This window comes from Colletotrichum orchidophilum, assembly GCF_001831195.1.
Source record: "Colletotrichum orchidophilum strain IMI 309357 chromosome Unknown Scaffold_126.1, whole genome shotgun sequence".
Classification (NCBI taxonomy): domain Eukaryota; kingdom Fungi; phylum Ascomycota; class Sordariomycetes; order Glomerellales; family Glomerellaceae; genus Colletotrichum; species Colletotrichum orchidophilum.
In genome coordinates, this window is record NW_019173082.1 from 1 (window position 1) to 20,563 (window position 20,563).

The 20,563-nt window shown below is 51.3% G+C and overlaps 8 protein-coding genes across 8 annotated transcripts; 5 read left to right on the forward strand and 3 right to left on the reverse strand.

Annotated features, from left to right (window-relative positions):
- Positions 1–2,309: 2,309 nt before the first annotated feature.
- Positions 2,310–3,714, forward strand: CORC01_11486 (uncharacterized protein; the record flags this gene model as incomplete). Its single annotated transcript, XM_022623110.1, has 3 exons — positions 2,310–2,376; positions 2,473–2,756; positions 2,836–3,714. 3 exons carry the CDS (start codon positions 2,310–2,312, stop codon positions 3,712–3,714), a joined length of 1,230 nt encoding a protein of 409 aa, XP_022470335.1.
- Positions 3,715–4,345: 631 nt separating this feature from the next.
- On the reverse strand, positions 4,346–4,795 carry CORC01_11487 (uncharacterized protein; the record flags this gene model as incomplete). The annotated part of the gene is made up of 3 exons (XM_022623111.1): positions 4,346–4,413; positions 4,529–4,664; positions 4,742–4,795. The coding sequence occupies 3 exons, from the start codon at positions 4,793–4,795 to the stop codon at positions 4,346–4,348; spliced, it is 258 nt and encodes an 85-aa protein (XP_022470336.1).
- Positions 4,796–5,703: 908 nt separating this feature from the next.
- Positions 5,704–6,152, forward strand: CORC01_11488 (uncharacterized protein; the record flags this gene model as incomplete). Its single annotated transcript, XM_022623112.1, has 2 exons — positions 5,704–5,832; positions 5,946–6,152. 2 exons carry the CDS (start codon positions 5,704–5,706, stop codon positions 6,150–6,152), a joined length of 336 nt encoding a protein of 111 aa, XP_022470337.1.
- Positions 6,153–6,831: 679 nt separating this feature from the next.
- CORC01_11489 (calcium influx-promoting protein ehs1) lies at positions 6,832–8,801 on the reverse strand (the record flags this gene model as incomplete). The annotated part of the gene is made up of 2 exons (XM_022623113.1): positions 6,832–7,508; positions 7,562–8,801. The coding sequence occupies 2 exons, from the start codon at positions 8,799–8,801 to the stop codon at positions 6,832–6,834; spliced, it is 1,917 nt and encodes a 638-aa protein (XP_022470338.1).
- Positions 8,802–10,454: 1,653 nt separating this feature from the next.
- On the reverse strand, positions 10,455–11,177 carry CORC01_11490 (HVA22 family TB2/DP1 protein; the record flags this gene model as incomplete). The annotated part of the gene is made up of 5 exons (XM_022623114.1): positions 10,455–10,563; positions 10,614–10,709; positions 10,761–10,786; positions 10,842–11,057; positions 11,127–11,177. The coding sequence occupies 5 exons, from the start codon at positions 11,175–11,177 to the stop codon at positions 10,455–10,457; spliced, it is 498 nt and encodes a 165-aa protein (XP_022470339.1).
- A 1,483-nt stretch (positions 11,178–12,660) lies between these two features.
- CORC01_11491 (RFX DNA-binding domain-containing protein) lies at positions 12,661–15,159 on the forward strand (the record flags this gene model as incomplete). The annotated part of the gene is made up of 2 exons (XM_022623115.1): positions 12,661–12,670; positions 12,761–15,159. 2 exons carry the CDS (start codon positions 12,661–12,663, stop codon positions 15,157–15,159), a joined length of 2,409 nt encoding a protein of 802 aa, XP_022470340.1.
- Positions 15,160–16,903: 1,744 nt separating this feature from the next.
- Positions 16,904–18,723, forward strand: CORC01_11492 (aspartate kinase; the record flags this gene model as incomplete). The annotated part of the gene is made up of 6 exons (XM_022623116.1): positions 16,904–16,993; positions 17,062–17,081; positions 17,140–17,220; positions 17,276–17,600; positions 17,657–18,509; positions 18,626–18,723. The coding sequence occupies 6 exons, from the start codon at positions 16,904–16,906 to the stop codon at positions 18,721–18,723; spliced, it is 1,467 nt and encodes a 488-aa protein (XP_022470341.1).
- A 735-nt stretch (positions 18,724–19,458) lies between these two features.
- Positions 19,459–20,484, forward strand: CORC01_11493 (uncharacterized protein; the record flags this gene model as incomplete). Its single annotated transcript, XM_022623117.1, has 1 exon — positions 19,459–20,484. The coding sequence occupies one exon, from the start codon at positions 19,459–19,461 to the stop codon at positions 20,482–20,484; it is 1,026 nt and encodes a 341-aa protein (XP_022470342.1).
- Positions 20,485–20,563: the final 79 nt, after the last annotated feature.

Genomic DNA, 20,563 nt, shown 5'->3' on the forward strand with positions numbered 1-20,563 from the left:
AGTTTAAGGACTCTTTTTATTGACTTATTTAATAAATGAAAAATATAAACTGTGGATTGCACCCTTACTGGCTAACAGGGTGAGTTGAAGGATGTTTTTTTGTATAGATATTTTAAAATACTCTAGGGTATTGTCTTAGATTAAGAGTATTAGTAGGTCAAGAGATAAAATGTTAATTTATTCATTTCCTAAAGTATTCAAATGTGGAACTGTCAATTAACATTCTACAAGAAACTATATAACTTACATTCTATCTAACCTTGAGTGTATTAACTCCTTCCTTTATTTGATGAGGTGTAAAATCACTATACTTTCAGGACTTTTATAAATCGGCCGCTTTAATTAATAAGAAAGCTCATCTTAAAGTTGAAGGTTTAGTTGAGCTTCAGAGTATAAAATGAATTTAGCTAGGTACTAAATAATAATAGGAAGATAATGGACAAGATATCTACTAAATATTGTGTGATTGGGCGTTCGATTCGTCTCTCTTCCGTAGCAGGCCAAATTTGTAAGGTTTACCTTTGTTTTATCACTTCCCCCTATAAGGGGTAAAATTTATCCGAGCAATATGTCAAACTTGTTTATTATAGATGAAATATATACTAGTGGGTTTAAAACAGGAGCTTTAGATATTGTTTCAATATTTGCAATATTATGTGCCATTTTAACAATTGTAAGTAAAAATCCGATAGTATCTGTTCTATTTTTAATAGGATTATTTGGGAGTGTATCTTCTTATTTAATATTATTGGGTTTAAATTTTATAGGTTTATCTTACTTAATTGTTTATATAGGTGCTGTATCTATACTATTTTTATTCATTTTAATGCTAATTAATATTAGAGTTAGTGAATTACAAAGTAATACTAAAAATAGTATACCTTTAGCTTTATTTATAACAATCTTTTTTAATTATTTAGTTTTCCAATTCTTACCATATGATTTAGCCATTTTAAATAATTCAAATAATTCATTAAATAATGTATTATACCACACTTCATTTAATGATGCTCCCTCTGAAAAAATATTTAATACTACTAAAATCTCAAATTTAGGAGGAGAAAGTTCTGATCTATTTTTTGCAACAAGTAGTAGTTGAGATGGAAATTTAATAGAAACAAGCCATATATCTAGTATAGGAAATATACTATATACAAGCCATAGTATGTGATTAATACTAGCCAGTTTTATTCTATTGTTAGCTATGATAGGTGCAATAGTTATTACAATAAAACAAAAAAAAAAAAGGGATTAGCTCAATGGTAGAGCAACCGTTTTACACACGGCAGGTTAAGTGTTCGAGTCACTTATTCCTTAAAAAGAGTATAGTTTAATGGCAAAACAAGGAGCTTCAACCTCCGAATTCTTAGTTCGAGTCTGAGTACTCTTGTATTTTTAAAATGTTCTAAATTCTTTAACTTAACGGTAAAGTGCATTTTTGATAAGAATGAAATTCAAGTTCGATTCTTGGAAGAATTAAAAGGTGAGCAAAATAGTAATGTGATTTGTTATAAAAGAGAATTGACTGAGTGGTTTAAAGTGTCAGCCTTGAGTACTGGTATGGGGATTCTCCATCATGGGTTCGAATCCCATATTCTCTGTTGTGTAGCTAGTCAAAAAGCACAAATTTACCTTTTACAGATTAGGGCCGGGTTGGTTAGGCGCTCCTTTTGGGAAGGAGAATAGTTGCGTTCGAACCGCAATAATCTGATATGGAATTAATAGCCCCGGGGGGTAGGTAGAGAGGTGACTGATGCTAGGAACAAGATCATCCACTTGGATAAGAATACCTTAGGAGAGGCGCTGGTCGCTACCAGGTCTAGGTTAATAACGATAACAAAGACGCAGTCCAAAAAAGAATATAGCCTTCGCATTATTGGAAACGCCCAGCGTCAGAATCTTGAAATACCGTACTGCCGGCGATTCAGGTAGTGCCCAACCTCGAGGAGGTGAGCGGCGGTACGGAAAAAGAGGGGCCGTAGTCTGGTCCCTGTCCCGTCAATCCGGATAAAGCAGGTCAAAGCTCCCAGGGGACCGAAATACGTACCTTACAGACTGCCCTGGTCTTTAGAACAAATTGAGGCCCCACCTTACAGGGATCTAGCATTGAGGTTGTCTCTTACCGCCTGGGAGAAATGGATGTCGCTCAGGCTTTTTTGACCATTGTATCTCCACCAGTCGGTCGCAGCCCGGCAGAAAAGAAGAAAAGGAAAAAAATCCAGCCACTTCTGCCAACCCCCACGTACGGACGTTCGTACCACCCCAAGAGAATCCTGGAACACCCAGGACCGAAACGAAATCGGTGCAAAATGGCGTCAAGCGGAGATCAGAAGCCTTTGAGCACTGGAGATCTGAAGCTTCAGGCCGAGGGCAAGGGTAAGAATGCGAGCCCGGAACCCAAGATGCTTTGCGCGCCGGCACCCGCCAACACCACCTGCACTCTGCATTACTAACCAATTCGTTCACTCACAGAAAAGAAAATCCAGCGCAAACGCGAACAGAGCGAGAAACGTCAGGCCGCCAACGAGGAGAAGAAGCAGCTCAAGGCGCAAGCCAAGCGCGCCGCAAAATCGGTGGTTCCAGCATGCCAGGCCACCGACAAGGCAAAGAAGGAGGAGCGCAAGGGAAGGAAAGACGATAAGCAGTTCAACCGCATGCTGAGACAGGCCGACAAGCTCGAGGCTCAAGCCAAGAAGCTCTTGGCCGAGGCTGCGCAGGCGCGCGCGAGACACGCGGTCATGGTTGAGAAGAGAGCGGTAAGTCCACCACATAGGATGGCGGTGGTGGGTATCTCATAGGGATAAGAAGTGAATCGCTGACAACGCGGTTTTATAGAAGGACGCTGCCGAGGAAGAGAAGAAGAAGGCCCTAGCTGCAAAGAAGGACAGCAAAGATCTCAAGATCTACGACGACGACAGTGACTCAGATTCCAATTCCTCCTCGGACCCATCATCATCATCTTCGTCCTCCTCAGACTCGGATTCAGATTCAGACTCAGACTCGGAAGCGGAAGAGACCAAGGGCGGCGCTGCTGTGGAACAAGATGAGGATGTCGAGATGGAGCCCGAGTCACCAAACCCTAGCGCACAACTCCGTGCTGAAAGTGAGGCAAGAGCCATCACCAAGGAGCAGGAGACGGAGGTCGATCAAGAGGAAAAGAAGCCTAAGAAGTCAAAGAAAGCCAAGAAAAGTAAGAAGGTCGAGGAGAAGATTGAGGAGGTCAAGGAGCCCAAGGAGCCAACCCCCGCCATGAAGGAGAAGAAGGATAAGAAGAAGAGCAAAAAGTCCAAGGTTGTAGAGGAGGTCGAAGAAGAGGTGAAGCAGCCCAAAAAGTCCGACAAGAAGCGCAAGCGCTCAAGGGAGCAGGACGAGGACGAGTCTGACGGCGGTGTTGCAATTACTGAGGAGACCCCTAGCAAGAAGTCCAAGAAGGACAAGAAGAAGCAGAAGAAGGAAGAGAGCGAGGTGCATGATACCAACACTGCTGCTGCTGAGCAGTGGGATGTCGGACACCTGGGAGGAGGTGCAGACCGTCAGCAAAAGTTCATGCGTCTTCTCGGTGGTGGAAAGAAGGGTGCTGCCGCACCTCAAGCTAGTGGTACCAAGGGCAAGCGTGATATCAACAAAATCACCCAGGAGCTCGAACAGCAGTTCCAGGCTGGTGTGCACATGAAGTATGACGCTGGCGGCCAGCGTCGCGGTCTCGGCGCATAAACTAGTCTTTCTCAAGCTGGGGAAGCTCTTATGGGCAAAACGTTATCCTCGTTGTAGCTGCATTAGGATGACTTTGTTATAGCTCTGGCGTTAGTTTTCATGAGGCAATATGCCCAGGACCAAAAAGGGAACCAAAAGTCTTGTCATATAGAATAAAAGTGAATTGCTTTTATCGAGGAGATTGCTATGAACGAGCTGCCTCCGAAAGGAAGAACAAAAAAGGGGAAACTTGAAATACAGTACGCCGGCAATCGGATGTTTTTGCTTTCCCATGAAAGATAAGAAAGCGACGTGTGGCATTTTTTTGTACAGACTTGTTCCCACCACTGGAAGCAAGGTGCTGTCTGGGATGTGGGCTGGATTCCCAAATGTTCCACAATAAGAACATTCTTCCCCCCTTCCCTCTCCATTATGAAGGGGAGGCTGAACTGCGTCTTGTCTGACCGCATTATCCCTTTCCAACCGTTGCAATTGCTTGTGACCTCAAGTCGACAGAGGATGCTTGCTTGGGTAAAACGAGTGTAGGCCTAGACACCACACCGCTGGTGTAGCTCCCTCTATTCTGCGGACTTTGTCTCTTTCATCCCCTCATTAACTTTTTTGACTGAGTACGAAGACGGGGCGGCTCAAATTAGAAGCCGAACATGCGTGAGAGGACCTCGAAAACGATACCGCCAAAGACGACGAAGCCGAGAAGGACTATAGAGAGAAAATATATTAGTGATCGGCTTTCAAGCCAAGCAAGCAGCTTCTCCACAGAAGACTGTGACTGATCGCAAAGGGGGGCAAGATGATGCGAATGGGGACAACGCACTGAGCCAGATGGGAGAAATGGGCGACTTGGGCGCCTCTTTGGTGCGCTTCTTGATCTGATCCTCAGATTTGCCCATGCGGGACTCATTGTCTTTGGCGAACTTTGCGTTTGCGCGTCTCTGTTGGGGTGTTTGCGCCTATGAATCGAGTGTCAGCAACGTCGTGACGAAGAAGCTGTAGCCCAGCAAGTATCAAGTTTGAAGCCATAATGCACGACTAATCCTGATGCAGTGCTTCGGTGCGAGCTGAGCTGGAAGTTGCATACCATTGTGGTTATGTGTGTGGATTTACGAACGTGCTGCGGTGATGTGGTCTGCTCGATGCGATTCTTTGGTGGTTTGCTCCTTTTTCCGTTTGTTCAATGTCGATATTGGCCGTTATATAAAGCGCTGGATGGCAAATGGTAAACGTGGTGTTTGGTTGAGCTCGTGCGTGAGAGACGAATTGTCGAAACGGTGTCGAGAGAAGAGAAGGGAAGCTGGTTGAAGGGACAGATTGCGCGAGGGAGCTTTGGGGCTAAGAGCGGTTGAAGCTAATTACCACGAGGGGAGGTGGTAAGGTGGTTTGCCGTATTACCTACCTTAGCTTACTAGGTACCTTGCGAATACCCGCTAAGCGCGGGTCCTCGAACTTCGTACGGGAATTGCCCTTTCTCCCTCCAGGACCTCCAAGCGACCACCACCACCTCCACCCTCAGGTAACTTCTGGTTGATTGGGACATGTGTCGTCAAAAGAAATACGGGGCCCTTGTCTGTTCGGGGCCAGGGGTGCCGAGCCCATGCGCCGCTCAATCAGAGGGGACCTATGGAATGAGGTACCTTGACCCCTGGACGAAGCACATTGTGCCTTCCGCCACAGGCAAGGGCGGGACCCGCAATGCCGTAGGGTGGTCGACGCGCTCCCGGGTTATGCGGGGGATACGCGCACCGCCACAAATCGGCGCGGCGCGGCGCAATTGGATTGAATTCGAGTCTTTGGAGGAGCTCATGGGAAACGGACAAACCATGCAGGCTACAAAACGAAAACCGCCTGCGATATCCACGGAGAAACTGCGAATACCCTCATCACATTAGGGAACGAAACATTTGCGATTGTCTCGTCACGACACCTCCCCGAAGCACCGATCCACACGAACGGCAGAGAGGCGACGACCGACCGAACAAGACGCAGCCCATCATGGCCGCGCGCAGCAGCACCATGATCCTGAGCAGAGCTCTCCGCTCCCAGTGCACACCACAAATGCCCCGGACGGAATTGCGGCTCTACTCAACATCCGTGGATGGGGAGAAGAGGCCCTCCATTGTGGTTTGTGGACCCCAGTCACATCCTCTGCGACAGCTGTTGCTCTCTTTTTTTATTTTTTTATTTTGAAGGGGAGCCGAATCGCAAGAAGCTAACACGAAAGCTTCGAACGACAGGGGAACTTTTACAAAACTTTTACCCGACCCGTCCTCAAAGTCCTCCTTATGGCGACGTTCACGTATCAGGTCGCCTACTGGAGCTGGACGAAGCTCGAACAAGACGAGATTCGCGGCGAGAAGAACAAGGAGATTGATGGTCTCGAGGCGAGGGTCGCAGAGCTGCAGACGGGGAAGGGGTCTGGGGATCAGAGACATGGCGGGTGAGATGGAAGAGCTGTGGAAAAGGAACAGACTGGAAGTTGACCGCGGTCAAACGGAATGGAGAAGGTTGATGTCGATGTGAGAAATGGGAGCGAACGCTAGAATGCGCGAACGAAACACATTACCGCCTCGAAAATCGGCACGTAAAGGCGGAGTGGCTGATAAGCAATACTTAATCTCTGTATTTTCTAGGTTGACCACATTAGAGCCTGGCGGCGAGCTGTGTGAGCGTCAGAGTCAAAAGTGGCTGTATCTATTGACTTGGCTACAACGGGCTCAGGATCGCTCTGAGCAGTATGCGAAATGTATAACACTGTACGCTACTATTGGCATGTTTCGAGCCTCTGGCCAGACCATGGAATTCGTCTTCCGAGAACTAATACATACATATATAGAGGGAGAGAGAGGTCTGCGAGATCATCTAACCATCTATCCGTAATCCTTTAACAATTCCTCCCAATACGGTCAATACAGCCGAGAAAATATGTGGAGACGTCTTTATCCTCCTCAGCTTCAAAAAGACATCATATCATAAACGCCGATGCCATGCAGTTCATCCAGAAAACCCTCATTACACTGTCCCATCATGCCCGTTACCATCCATTACACAAAAAGTCGGCCGTCAATCTACTTCAAATGAACGCCCTCTGCGGCATCAGTGCTGCCGTCCTTTGCTAGACACCTAGAGTATGACTGCGCTGAGTGTACCAAGAACGAGTGCCGATAGTAGACCCCATGAAATTGATAGCACTGAGGATCTCGACGGGTTGTGAACAGCGCCTGGATAGTTGCAGGTCAGGCCATCACCCTGTTCCGCGTAGCTCGAATTGAAAATATCGTCATCCGGGGTGGGACAATCGAAACCTAGCGAAGCCGGACAACTTTGTACCAAGTCATAGCAGAGGTAGGCGCAGGGGAGAATCTCCCGGTACGGACCTGGTTCGACCATCTCGTCGATGAGAGGATTTCTCGAATGCTGATTAACCCTGGAATCATATTTGCTTTGCTGGTCGATTGGGAGAAGGGTTCCGTTCGGAAACGTTTGGTTTACGTTCCGAACTAATGAAAAGTTGGTAGGACTCGTAAAATCCTCGCATCGCGGAATCGTCACCGAGCACAGCCACTTCTTGTATGCAGTCTCGCAGTCGGAACAGTTTCGCGCGAGAGAGTACTGTTGTACTGCTGGCGCCTCGCAAGCTACCTGGGCAAGCTGCTTCTGGAAGTTGGCGTACATATCTCTAGCATAGTTGTCGTAGAACTGCGCAAGCTGAGTGATATTCATCTTGTTAGAGTTGGCGGGCACAGCGTACTCCGTCTCATTGCAAAATTGTAGGTCTGTGACGATCTTGCAGTTATCTCCTAAACACAGAATCAGTCATTGTCGAAATTTTTCACGCGGCCGTTGTACGTACCATCCTTGGTCTCAAATGGCGTCGCTTCAAAAACCTTCCCTCCGCCGCCACTTTGACCGCCATCTTGACGCTTTTTCGAAGGTGACAGATTGCTAGTGCGGACCAGGATACCCGTGTAGAGAGCACTTGCGTTGAGTCCGTTGAAGAAGAACTGCTGTTTAGGTAGATTGCCTGCGCCTCTCGTAGTCATGAGAGTGCTGGCGAGGTTGCCAAATTTGCCGCCCTTCTTCGCAGCGATTTGAGCGTAATTCTCCAGTCCGCACATAGAATGTCGAACGCCTTTGGTAGTGGGCTGCTCTCGGTTCTCGACGAACATGATGAATGGGGGACCTTGCTGCATGATCTCCTGTATCAAAGTCTCATTCTGAGAGGTCGTCAAGTTCTGTGTCGTCAGGAGTGCAGCACTGGAGTCACTGTCAACCCAGAGGAGCTCGGAAGGATTCCCATCAAAGCTGTGGAAGTAGTCGTCGGTCGACGCCGCAACATCGAAGTTCCAGTCTCCTGTGAACATGTCGGTGTCCTTTGGGGGTGCGCCTATTCCAATAAAGACGTCACCTGTGGCATTTATGCTGTAGGTTACCGCGCCTTCTTCGAAAGTGATCGCCTTTTGTAAAGTAGAATTCTGTCCCGGTCCGGGTGTCTGATTGTCCTGAGACGTCGAAATGTACATGGTGATCTGTGGCGCGTCCTCCTCCGTGTTGTTCGCCGCACGCTGTGGCTGTATGCACGTGGTCGCTGAGATGTACACGGTCCTTCCCTGAGCTTGCCTGCGGCGTAGGCCGCGCTCTTCGTCCTCTGGCTTGACGCCTTCGATGCTGACTAGCTCCGGTGTGATGGGCTCATTGCTTCCTTGGCGACGTTCTACTACGAACGCCTCGTCCGTCCCATCGAAGAAGTTGGCAAAGATTGTGATAGCCTCGAAGACAAAGTTCTGGGTCGTATTTCCGGGGACATTTCGGTTCACTTGAACATTATTCGTCAGACCCGTTACACCGGCGGGTGCTCTTCCAATGATACTGCGGTCGAAGGCAGCGAATTCAGGCTCGTAGGTGGACTCGGGGTTGCTTCTTTGCTCGAGAGTGTGGTCGAATTGGATGTCGTCAAGGATTGGTTGTGTAGCGCTGTTCAATTCCGCAGCGAGGGCGAAGGTAGGCGTAGACAGTAGATAGTAGAGAATAATGAGCAGTAGCGACGCAATCAGCGAGGCCGCCAGTCGCGATTGCAGAGGGCTGAGTTGCATTGTGAGGACATGCCCTCCGGGAGCAGATGCCTTTGAACCTCTTCTTGCTGAGACGCTGTTCGCTATGGTGATCTCTTGCCGGCGAGTAGGGGAATCCGAATGTTGGCGGGAATGTATGATACGCTCAGCGAGCGTCGCTATGTCGCTATCCTTGGTCGCAAATTGGCCGTACCCACCGGCTCATTCCATTCGAGTGCGTCTATCGGCGGAGTGAGTGTCGTCTTGCAGCCTGTCAAGCGAAAGCGAAGCTACCAAACAGGTTAGAGAATCGGAAAAGGCCGTCAACTAGAAACGGGTAAACGGAGGCGGTCGAGGTATGGCGGAGATGGACTTGGGGAATTTAGAGAGGGAGGGAAAACAGCCTTTGTCGTTTTGACAGTTTCACATCCCAAACAGTTGAGAGGCGGGCTACAGGCACACGACCTCCCATGGCGGCTCTAAAAGGCCAGCACACGCTGAAGATCCCGCAGAGTTGATGTAGGAGCTCAACCCGGAAGTGTGGGGGACCCCTTTCCACTTCAGTTTCCACGTCTCGGGATTCTCGGCCAGCCCGCTGGGGCTACATTACCCTCGCCAAAGGTCCCTAAAAGGCCCCCTAAGGCTCAGCTGCTTTGCGGCTGGTGGCCCTGTAGACGGGATGGTAGTTAGGCCCATGGACATGGTAGCGGCAAAATCGGCACCGGCAATCACACTTTCCCAGCATAAGCCCGTTCGTTGCCTGACTTGCTAGAGTTTGCGCTACACCACATCCTGCGCTGGCGGGCGTGACATTGAGGTCTAGCCAAATGTTCTCTGCAACAAAAAGCGAAACGACGCCGAGAGACCTAGGACTAGGAACGCTGCAGGTTGCCCCAAATATGCCACCCTGCTGCTGTTCCGGTGAGTTGTTCCGGTGATATACAATAATTCCAACCCGGATTCCTGCGTCAATGGGGCAACAAGATGACAGCGGGCAGCAGCAATGACATGCCGACTGGTATGAGAAATGCTCGAATCATCGTTCCTATTACGGCCTCCACAGTCTTGGACTCGACTTTACCAATGCGAGACGGTCTTGTACGACGCTGAGCGGCGCTGGCATGCGATCCATGTCAGGGTCTAGCAGCTTTAATGCATGATGCCCACTCGACGGTTTGCTGCTCTAGTTGCCCATGACAAAAGAAGCATGTATCGCATCTCAACTATCTCTTTGTCTCGAAGCCACCACTCTTAATCCCGCACAACGCCTGTGACATGTTTCCACATTTTCACCAAGGGAACGACGTCCAGACAGTGGCAACGTATGTCGCACGATATTTTTTAGCATCGAATACTGTCTCTATTCCACTACAGAAGTCATTGACTCCGTATTCCTTAGCATACAGTAACTTTAGTTGGGTGACAGGAACTAGTTCAACTGTTTGTCGTGGCTCTCGCGTCCCTGAAGCCCTCGACCAAATCTGAACAAGCCATCAACGTTGTCTTATAGTGTGGTTATGCTAGCCTCTGGCACTCCATCCCGCCCTCTTTGTGCTCTAGGTCTCTCCACAACGTCCGTTTGACTAAGGTAGCTCACCATTATCACTGGGATGAAGCCGGGCCAGCTGTATAACTCGTCCAAGGCAGATCTCTCAAGGTAATCGACCTGTTTGATGAGCCAGTGCTGGGGCGCACTTACTCAGCCTTACCAGCCTGGGCGCGGAGGCCGGAAGCGGTGGAGGCACCGGCGAAGTGCTTGGCGAGCATGGGGGAGAGGAAGGAGTTGAAGATGATCTCAGCACCGCTATCGCCAGTCAGCGCAAGCTGTCAAGGTTCGGATTGGACGGAACGTACCGGAAGGTGGGCAGAGCGAGCCACAGCAGGAAAACGAACTTGAAGGTGAAGTAGAAGGGAAACCAGTAAACAACGTTGACAAGGCTCTCGGCAACGCTATATCAAAGTTAGTTTTGAACATCCCCTGCACATTGAAGGGGAACCAACGTGAAGAAGGCAAAAACAACCCAGTACTAGAGTCCATGTTAGCGAGGTTTGGGCTTCTACGATTGCGGGGGAGAAACATACTGTCAGCCACTGGGTATCATCCTGCTTGCTGGTGGTGAACAGAGCGTTGAGGGAGTAATAACCCGGAATCACGAAGCCGGCAAAGTTGGTCAAGAGCTGACCGCCCAGGTTGAAGATAATGAGGAAGAAGTAGAGGGAAGCAACGCCGATGACAGCGTAGGCCTTGGGAACGTTGGTCGACTTCTCGATGTTGTTCAGGGCGGGGTACTTGGACAGCTATCAAAGACGTCAAAGTCAGCCAACGTGTAACAAACGTCTTATAGCAGCTTGCGCAGGCAATGTTACCTCACGGTCGAGCTGACCGATGTAGTTCTGAACGCGATCCTGGGCAGACATGTTGGCGGCTGGATGGGAGCTTGGTTGGGTAGCAAAAGCTGTGCGTTAATGCGCTATGATAAGGGTTAGGACCAGGCCAGGTTGCAGCAAAAGAGACCCAGAAAGGACTCGATGCGGGTGGCGGGAACTGACAGTGGTTTGGTGAGGGACTTGGGTAGCTTGCAAAAGTACGCGAGATGCTGTTGACGATGTTAGAATGTAAAGTTCTTGACGAAATTACAGAGTATGGGGTTGAGTGACCTTGAGTCTGCGTTGGAATTAGCAGGTGAAAGGGAAAAGGCCGGATGACGACGTAACGTGTGTAGATCTGGCCAGTAGGAATGGTCTGAGTGCTTTGCGTCGAGCTTCAGTCGGGGCTAATGGGGGTTAGGAGAGGGGCACAAGCACGAGACGAGGTGAGCACGGCGCGGCTTGTTGTAGCTCCTAGTCGCATCCGACTTTGTGTGCCGGGCAACTTTGCCCTGGGATCCATGTCCTTCGTGTTAGCGGATACTTTCTGTGGCCATGGCTCGGATGGTGTCAGATTTCGGTCTTACAGGTTCAGTCTTCAGCCAGCGAGTGTTTTCTGGCAGGGTATGTACGGATGCCACAGCCGGTCCGCACTTACCAGGTAGGTACCTAAGGTAACCTAAGGTAACCTAAAGTACGGTGAGATAAGATAAGAATAGCCGAGCTCCCTTGCCTTCCCACGCTTCCTTACCTTACCTGAGGTAGCGAAAGGTGGGGAAGACTCGGACCCAGTTGTGCTGCATTGCTGTTGTGATGTTGTATTGATGCCTGATGATCAAGGCATGAAGGGTCACCCTCAGAGGAGGATTGCTGCTCTTTGACCTGGCTGGACAGATCTGGCTGTGGCTTCTCCGCGTATTTGGAACAAAGTAGCGTCTATACGTACCGACGCCAGAGCCAAAAGCCAGAAACAGACAAAGTAAGCAGACCCCACATCACAGACTCCTAACCTAACAGCGCACTGGCCAATTGGAAAACACAAACACGACCAAGCTGTAATGGGACTGGCTGCTGCAGGTTGTTTGGGAACCATCCAATCCGCTGTCACGGCAGGATGCACCACACGCTGCAATGACTGGCCATTCCCGTCACGTGAGTCGCCCAGCCACGCCAATCCGTTGTTCCAAGACCTGAGTGGAGGCGACCAGCCGAGCCTTGGTTGTCAAGTCAACAAAACAGTGGAAAGCCTCCCAAAACATTTCCCACATCCACACTCTGCTTCTGGTCCTGCTCTCCCCCGACCACGTCCTTTAAGATCTCGACGCTCACCACGGCGCATCGCGCTCTTCAAGGCTGCAGGGATTTCGGATTGCTCTCTCGACCTCGACGCCTCCTCTTTTCTTTCTCACGCATTTGTCCTTGCTCGGCGCACGTTGACTTCTTCATTGTTTGGAAACGGCGTCCTGCATGATCCGTGTGTTTTCATCGCAAAATAACAACATCACAACCTCACCGAGCTGACAGGCAACGAATAATGGAGCACGGTACGATCCATAGCCTCTCCAGGCTTGCTCCATTACAACGAGAGCATTTCTCTGTGTATTTTTCTTTGACTGACGGGCTTATGTAAACAGACCACCTCGCCCAGGCCCTCAGGGCGAAGAAGAGACCTCAGTCTCGGGCATCGACTGCTTCTGTTCATAGTATCTCCACGCAGCCTACCATGGAACAGCAACAGTTCGCCGACGCGCCCGACTTGTACTCGGCACAGTGGGTCAACAACGACCAACGGCAGCAGAGGAGCCTCGCACCCGCGTCGCGGATCACACCCGAGGAGATGATGCTCCATGCAGCTGCTACCCAGATGCAGAACGCCCGCGAATACTCGATGCCACCAGGTATGAGTGCCTCCATGAGCCAGTCCAGCGCTCACATGGGCCACTCAATGTCTTTCCAGCAACACGCCATGCAAAGACATCCGTTACCGTCCGAAAGCTTCGCCAACAACAGCTTCACCGACGACAGCCAAATGATAGATCGTGACGAGGACGGCGACTCTTTAGTCGGAGCCATGGGCATGCAGAAGTCGAGTTCCGCCAGGTCCAGTGCTAATAACGAGTTGGAAATGCGCCACCTCTTCAATGCCAACAAGCACCGCGGCCTACAAGATGTTGCCGGCGAACTGCACGGCAATGAGCGAGGCCCCAACTCCGAACGCACCCGACAAGTCTTTGCTATGCTTTGGATCAACTCTGTATGCACCAAAGGGAAGGGATCTGTACCGCGAGGCCGGGTGTATGCCAACTACGCGTCTCGCTGTGCCACTGAGAGAATCACGGTCCTTAACCCAGCTAGTTTCGGAAAACTTGTTCGCGTACTCTTCCCAGGTCTGAAGACCAGACGACTGGGCGTGAGGGGAGAATCAAAGTACCACTACGTCAACTTCTGCTTGGTTGACGACCAACCCGACCTCCGCGAACCCGAGCCTCACATTCCTGTGGCTATCTCCGAACCCCCCCGTTCTCAAAGCTTCAGCGCGGCACCCACCAAGGCCCAGCCTGCCGCTACCGTCTTGCCATCTCCCGAGGCCGCCAAGCGGCCAGAGAGCCCAGCTCAAAAAACGCATAACTCTTCGAGGTCGCATAGCTTCTATAGCCATCCGAATGTGACCAGCGCAGATCATCTGAACTCGTCGGCATCGAAGACATCACTCCAGTTCACATTCCCCTCGGAAGCAGATGAGCTCCTTCTTCAATCCAACGAACCTCTCGCGCTACCTCGGATGGAGCCTTTTCTCCCAAGTGGAACTGACGCCGATGCTGCCAAGAGCTTGTCTGCTCTGTACAGGTCCCATTGCACTTCACTCGTGGAATGTGTTCGCTACTGCAAGGAAAAGACGTTCTTCCATCTTTACACGTCATTCCAGGGCACGTTGACGATGCCCGTTCAGAAGCTACTTGGCCACCCTAGCCTCGCCCCTTGGATCGAGGAATGTGACTTCATCTTGTATCAACGCATGCTAAGAATCATCTCTGGGCTCACACTCCAGGTCGTGCCCAAGCCAGTGCTGGATACGCTGCGCGGTATCTCCGAGCGCCTCGTACCCCACATTCGAGAGGCTTTCCAAGGACAACCGCATCACGTTATTCGAGCCAAGGAGGCACCGGCAACCATCTTCGCGGCTCTTCTGGACCGAGCCCTGCGAGTCAACCTTACTGCTCATGCGGCAGCCAACATGCTGTCGAACCCGGCCAACCGCGACCAGATGTATCTCGACTGGATCACGATGGTGCGCGTGCGTAAGGTGGCGGAATGTGTTCCCACCCGGGGTATGGATGATCTCGTCAACTTACTTGTCTCCGAACTGCGGAATCTACTCAGCCCCATGAATGTTCCTTGGGAGGTGGAGTGCTTGACGGTCTATGGCGACATCGCCTTGAGAAACGGCCGCCAACCAGGCGCCGAGAGCGCGGGTGATCCCAATGGTCAGAATGTTCTGGAACGCTGGGTCGGGTTCCTTAAATCCCTCCCGATACGGTTTCCTTACGCGTCTCACACCGAGATCGTCTACGCCGTGCAAAGAGTCGGCACGGCTGTGATGCGGGATCTCACCATGGCTCAAGGCAAGAGTTTCGGCTCATGGTGGGTGACGAAATGCTGGATCGACGAAATGACTTGCTTCCTTGCCGAGCAGGGTGGTTTTCTTCAAATGAAGACATCAGGCGCGTCGGCAGCCGTAGCCAACCCTCAATCAGCAGTCCAGGAGGCAAATCGTCAAGGCTCCCGATTCAGCGCCGGCAGTGAAGAGTTCAACTTTTCGGGTCTTCCTCAAGCACAGCCAGACAAGGCACCGTTCCCACCATCGACGAGCCAGGGTCAGGTCGACTCTGCGGATATGGCGGCGGGGAACAATCCAGATGACAGCGGGATAGGGATCCGGACGCCGGAGGAAGACTTCCCCATGGATAAATACACCTTCTCGCATTCGGAGGTCAATCAAGCGTTGCTTGCCAACGCCGAGTTGCAACAATGACGAAAGGAGATCGAGTTATAGTCGCACCTGGCAAACCAGGTGTCATGTATCGATAGCCGCCTGTCAGACGGTCTCTTGTCGAGGCTTGATGCCAGAAGAGGATTGCCGACAACAGTGCGATGACGATGGCACGACTGCACGATTGTATGAGCGCGGAAAAAAGTCCTGGCCATTTGGCCTGGACACGTCATTGGGTACTGCGCCTGTTCATTTCTAGACGGGGTTTGGGTTTTGGTATATTTTGCGGTCGGTGTTTGACTTGCTTGGCGATTGCGGTCGGCATTTGCATTTGGTTCTCGTGGGTTTGCTATACCAATTGTGTCTGGTTCTGGGCAAAGCAACGGTACTTGCATTTATACGCTTATCTAGTTGTAATACAACCCGATAGGGAAGAGCTTTGAGCAGACTTTGTGTGTCTCTTTTTGATGAGTTGTTGATGCATCCAATTGCAGACTAACACTGCGTTGCCTTTTCTTCTTGTCGGCGAAGACCGCCGAATCATTTGGACGGCTGCTGCGGTGGTGTTGTGCAACACAGACTGGTTGTCACGAGTTACGGCGGCAACAGAGAGCTGGCAAGCTGAGCAGCGTCAAATGCGGCTATTTGACTGGGGGCGTGGGATCCCCGTCTGTCACTTCGTCACCGGCCGGCCCCTGATTCGCCATCCCCGCGCGGTCTCCAGGATTGGGCAACTAAAGTTTTTCTTTGCCAGAGGTTTCATAGGTTCCTCGCGAGACCGCAATGTGGAGTGGCTGGACGGGGGACGGGAGACGGCAGAGACAACGCAGAGGCTTGAAGAAACGAGCACGACGGACGCACACAGCCAGTGTCCCCCCCCCCCCCGTGGGGTTCGAGTGATAACCAAATGGCCTGGATAATCTAAAGTTTTTGAGACATTGGGGAGAGGGACGGGTATGGCATCAATGTCAAATTGCCTTCTTCGGAGGGGTTAGTCAAGCACTGATGCTGATGCTGCGTATGACTCAGACAAAGAAACTGTCACGGATAGAGGCTGCAGCGGACAGACTACCCAATTCAGAGAGAGCCCTCGTTCTTTGCAGAAGCCGGTCAGAACAGGGAATCTATTGGCAGTGACAATAGCAGCAGCGGCAGCAGCGTAGCAGTTGGGTGTTGTATGACTTTCGAAACTCGAGGCCCGTTGCCTTTTGACCGAGTAACGGTAGTGCTCAGGCTTGTGAGTAGCAAAGCTGACCAATGTACAGCGGTCATTGTTGGTGACCTTGCAGCAATGGGTCGGTAAGGTAATAGTGAGTGTGACTGTGTGAGAAGATTCGGGCCCGCCTCCAATGGTCCGGAAACGCAAAATTTGGTCGCTGCAGCTTGCACAAGCGTCGCCGATTTCGTCGCTCCACTACATCCCACTTTCGTCCCATCTCATCGCCTGGGTTTAATCCACCGCAACATGAACCACATTGAACATAGCATTTCCACCGCATTCTAGCCATAGGCTCACTCTCTCCTTCCACTCTTTGGACTGCCTGCACCTGTCATACCACCTTTCCTGTTTTCTTTATACCTTGCAGTGTGACGCATCTCATATAAGCCACTCAGTTTGAGGGTTGACGTCCCAGTCTACCCGTCGCCATTTTTTTCTTCTTTCTTTCCCTTCCCTATCCCGCATCTTTCCAATACAGTGCCCCCCGTTCTGGCCCGCATTGAGCAGACTCTCACTCATATCCCAACACCAACCGTTTTAGGCTCTGCGCGTAGCCATTGATACATCATGAGTAGTCAAACGATAGGAAACACTTCCAGCAATGGCTGGGTGGTGCAAAAATTCGGCGGAACCAGCGTTGGAAAGTTCCCAGACAAGGTTTGTCCCTCACCACTAAGAAAGTCACGGCTACGGCATGAGGCTGATCCAATATTCTCATACCACAGATTGCCACGGATATTGTCCGGTAGGAAGAGGCATTTCTCTAACAAAATTGTAACCCGACTAACCTGTTCTTCTATTAGAGCAAGCCTTTCGCACAACAAGGTCGTCGTTGTCTGCTCGGCAAGAAGCACGGGCAAGAAGATTGAGGGCACCACCAGCCGGTGAGTCAACGGGGAACGCACCCAGCCTCCATCCTCAACTAACCCCTCGCAAAAGACTGCTTGGCGTATTTAATAAGCTCAAGGGAATCGCAGCACCCACAACACCCGAAGAGGCACAAAATGAACTCATGAACGAGGCCAAGGGTCTAATTGAGGACATCTGCAAGGATCACGTATCGGCAGTCAAGACTTTCCTGCGCAACCCAGAATTACAGGCGTCCCTGGAACAAGAGATCAGCGATGAGTGCCAGGAGCTGGTCGAGTACATTGTGGCGGCAAGGAGATTTAACCTCGAGGTCAACTCAAGATCCAAGGACCGTTGCATCAGCTTCGGTGAGAAACTCAGCTGCAGGTTCATGGCCGCATTACTGAAGGACTTGGTGCGAGATCATGATTACTTTCCAGTATCTCGAACACGCCGCTAACCAGCTCGCAGGGTGTCGCGGCGGAATATGTGGACCTCAGTGACGCGTTCCACTATGATGCCACGGCTCATTTGAGCCAGGGCTTTTACCAAGAGGCCGCTGCAGTACTACGGAAAAAGATCACGGCTTGCGAAGAGCGAGTCCCCGTAGTCACTGGCTTCTTTGGCAACGTTCCCGGCAGCCTAATTGATGGTGACATTGGCCGAGGCTACACGGATCTCTGCGCGGCGCTATGCTCAGTCGGTCTGAAGGCGGATGAGCTTCAGGTGTGGAAGGAGGTCGACGGGATCTTCACAGCAGACCCGACAAAGGTTCCCACGGCACGCCTGCTGCACTCCATCACGCCGTCCGAAGCGGCGGAATTGACGTTCTACGGCTCCGAGGTTATCCACCACCTGACCATGGACCAGGTCATCCACGCTTCGCCCCCTATTCCCATTCGTATCAAGAACGTCAAGAACCCCCGAGGAGTCGGCACCATCGTTGTGCCCGACCCCGTTCTCACTGCCGGCCACCAGATCCAACGGTCATCCCCCGCAGACCCATCATTGATCCAGAAGCCGAAGCGGCCGACGGCGGTCACGATCAAGGACAAGATCTCCGTCATCAACGTGCACTCCAACAAGCGGTCCATTTCTCACGGCTTCTTCGCAAAGGTCTTCTCCATCCTCGACAGCAACCAGATCTCTGTCGATCTCATCTCTACCAGTGAAGTCCACGTGTCTATGGCCATCCACGCCGGAAACTCGGAGGGCGGCAGCTTCGACAAGGCGCGACTTGAGCTGGAGGAATGTGGCGACGTCAGCGTGCTCCATGACATGGCTATTCTCAGTCTGGTCGGTGCGGAGATGAAGAATATGATTGGTATCGCCGGTCGCATGTTCTCCACGCTCGGAGAGCACAACGTGAATTTGGAGATGATCTCACAGGGCAAGTCGTCTCGGGATCATGAGAGGGGCCGTTTGCTAACTTTGACATAGGTGCCAGCGAGATCAACATTTCCTGCGTCATTGACGCCCGTGATGCCACTCGTGCTATGAACATCCTGCACACAAATCTGTTCACCTTCCTTGACTAGAACGCCCGCTTCGAAATGCCCTGTGCGCTTCAACTGCGCGCGGTGGAAGAGAGCTCTAATTTTTGGGTTGAAGTATATAAGTATTACATTGTCAGGTTCATCCAAAACGGAGCATACATTTGCATTGTTGGATCAGAAAAGAAGAAAGAATGAAGATTATGGGCTGGAAAAGACATGATTCCCTTGATTTGCTTAGACGTACATATCAAATGCACATGATTAGGTCAACTTTGGTCTCGCGACTCGTCAATTTCAATGCGTCATGAGAGTACGCCAGAAACGAGGCCGGAAGCCATGAAATCGTGGACTTGAGGGCAAAGGGAGTACCTAACAATAGCCAATATTGCAATATCCAGCAAGTAAAATGGCGGACCAACGACCCCAGTAACCAAATGAATCTAAATATTTACCAGTCAAGGCCGACGTCGGCGAAGTGGGATACAGTGTTTAACTACTCGTCGCACACGGTTCTGCCCCGCCACTTCTCGAGCGTAGCCCTGTCATTTCTGATAAGATAAGCAGCACTGGAAGGATCCACATGGCAAGGCACATTGTTTCTTTGCGACTCTCTACTCCTGTCTACTTGACTGCATCTTGCCTCCAAATCCCATACGCGCGCCGCTTATCGACACTCGGCCCACAACATATTGATTCCTTCATCGTACCTCGAAATCTTCGCTCTTTAATATCCTCAGGACTGCCGACCGAAGAATACATTGACAACGATCGCCCAACATGCCAAAAGCAGAGGTCGGCTCGACGAAGCATCTGAGCAACAAGCTCAAGAGCAAAGGCCTCCAGCGTCTGCGCTGGTACTGCCAGGTCTGCGAGAAGCAGTGCCGGGACGAGAATGGCTTCAAGATGCACACGCAATCCGAGTCGCACGTGCGGCAGATGCTCGTCATCGGCGAGGACCCGAAGAAGTTCCTCAACGAGTACAGCAACCAGTTCCTCCGCGACTTCACCCAGCTGCTGCGCACTGGGCACGGGGAGAAGCAGGTGCAGATGAATCATTTCTATCAGGAGTACATCGCCAACAAGGAGCACGTACATATGAACGCGACAAAGTGGCCCAGCTTGACCGAGTTCGCGAAGCACCTGGGCCGCGAGGGCATCTGCCGCGTCGAGGAGAACGAGAAGGGGATTCATATCGCGTGGATCGACAACTCGCCAGACGCGCTCAAGAGGCAGGAGGCGTTGAGGAGGAAGGAGGCGCAGGACCGGGGCAATGAAGAGGTTGAGCAGATGATGATTCGAGAGCAAATCAAGAGGGCGCAGAAGGCGGCCGAGGCGAGGGGCGAGAAGCTGGACGACGAACAAGAGCGGGAGAGGGGGCTGCAGAGGACGGAGGGGGAGAAGGTGTCGTTGTCATTTGGCGCCAAACCTGCGGCAGCGAAGAAGGAGCCCAGCCCGACGGCGCAGTCCAAGTCCGCCGAACCCGAGGCATCGACGACAACGACCGTGGGACTTACAGAGGCATCGGAGAAAAAGGAGGATAAACCTGCCGAGAAGCCGTCAGTCAGCGGCGGTCTGTCGCTCAAAATGACGGCGAAACCCCAGACAAAGAACGTGTTTGCTCAGGCGAAGAAGAATGCCCTGGCAGGCGGCGCGAGGAAATCTGCGTTTGTGCAGCCGAAGAAGATGAGCGAAGCGGAAAGGATCATGAAGGAAGATATGGAGAGGCAGAAGGGGAAACGATCGAGGGACGGGTCCGGCTTCGGCGGGTTTGCGTTCAAGAAACAAAAGACGGATCAGCGGTGACTTATTTTACACTTTAGGTTGGGGATCGATTTCGTCTTCGTCCACGGGCGTTGGCTTTGAAGCAGGACAGCATCACATT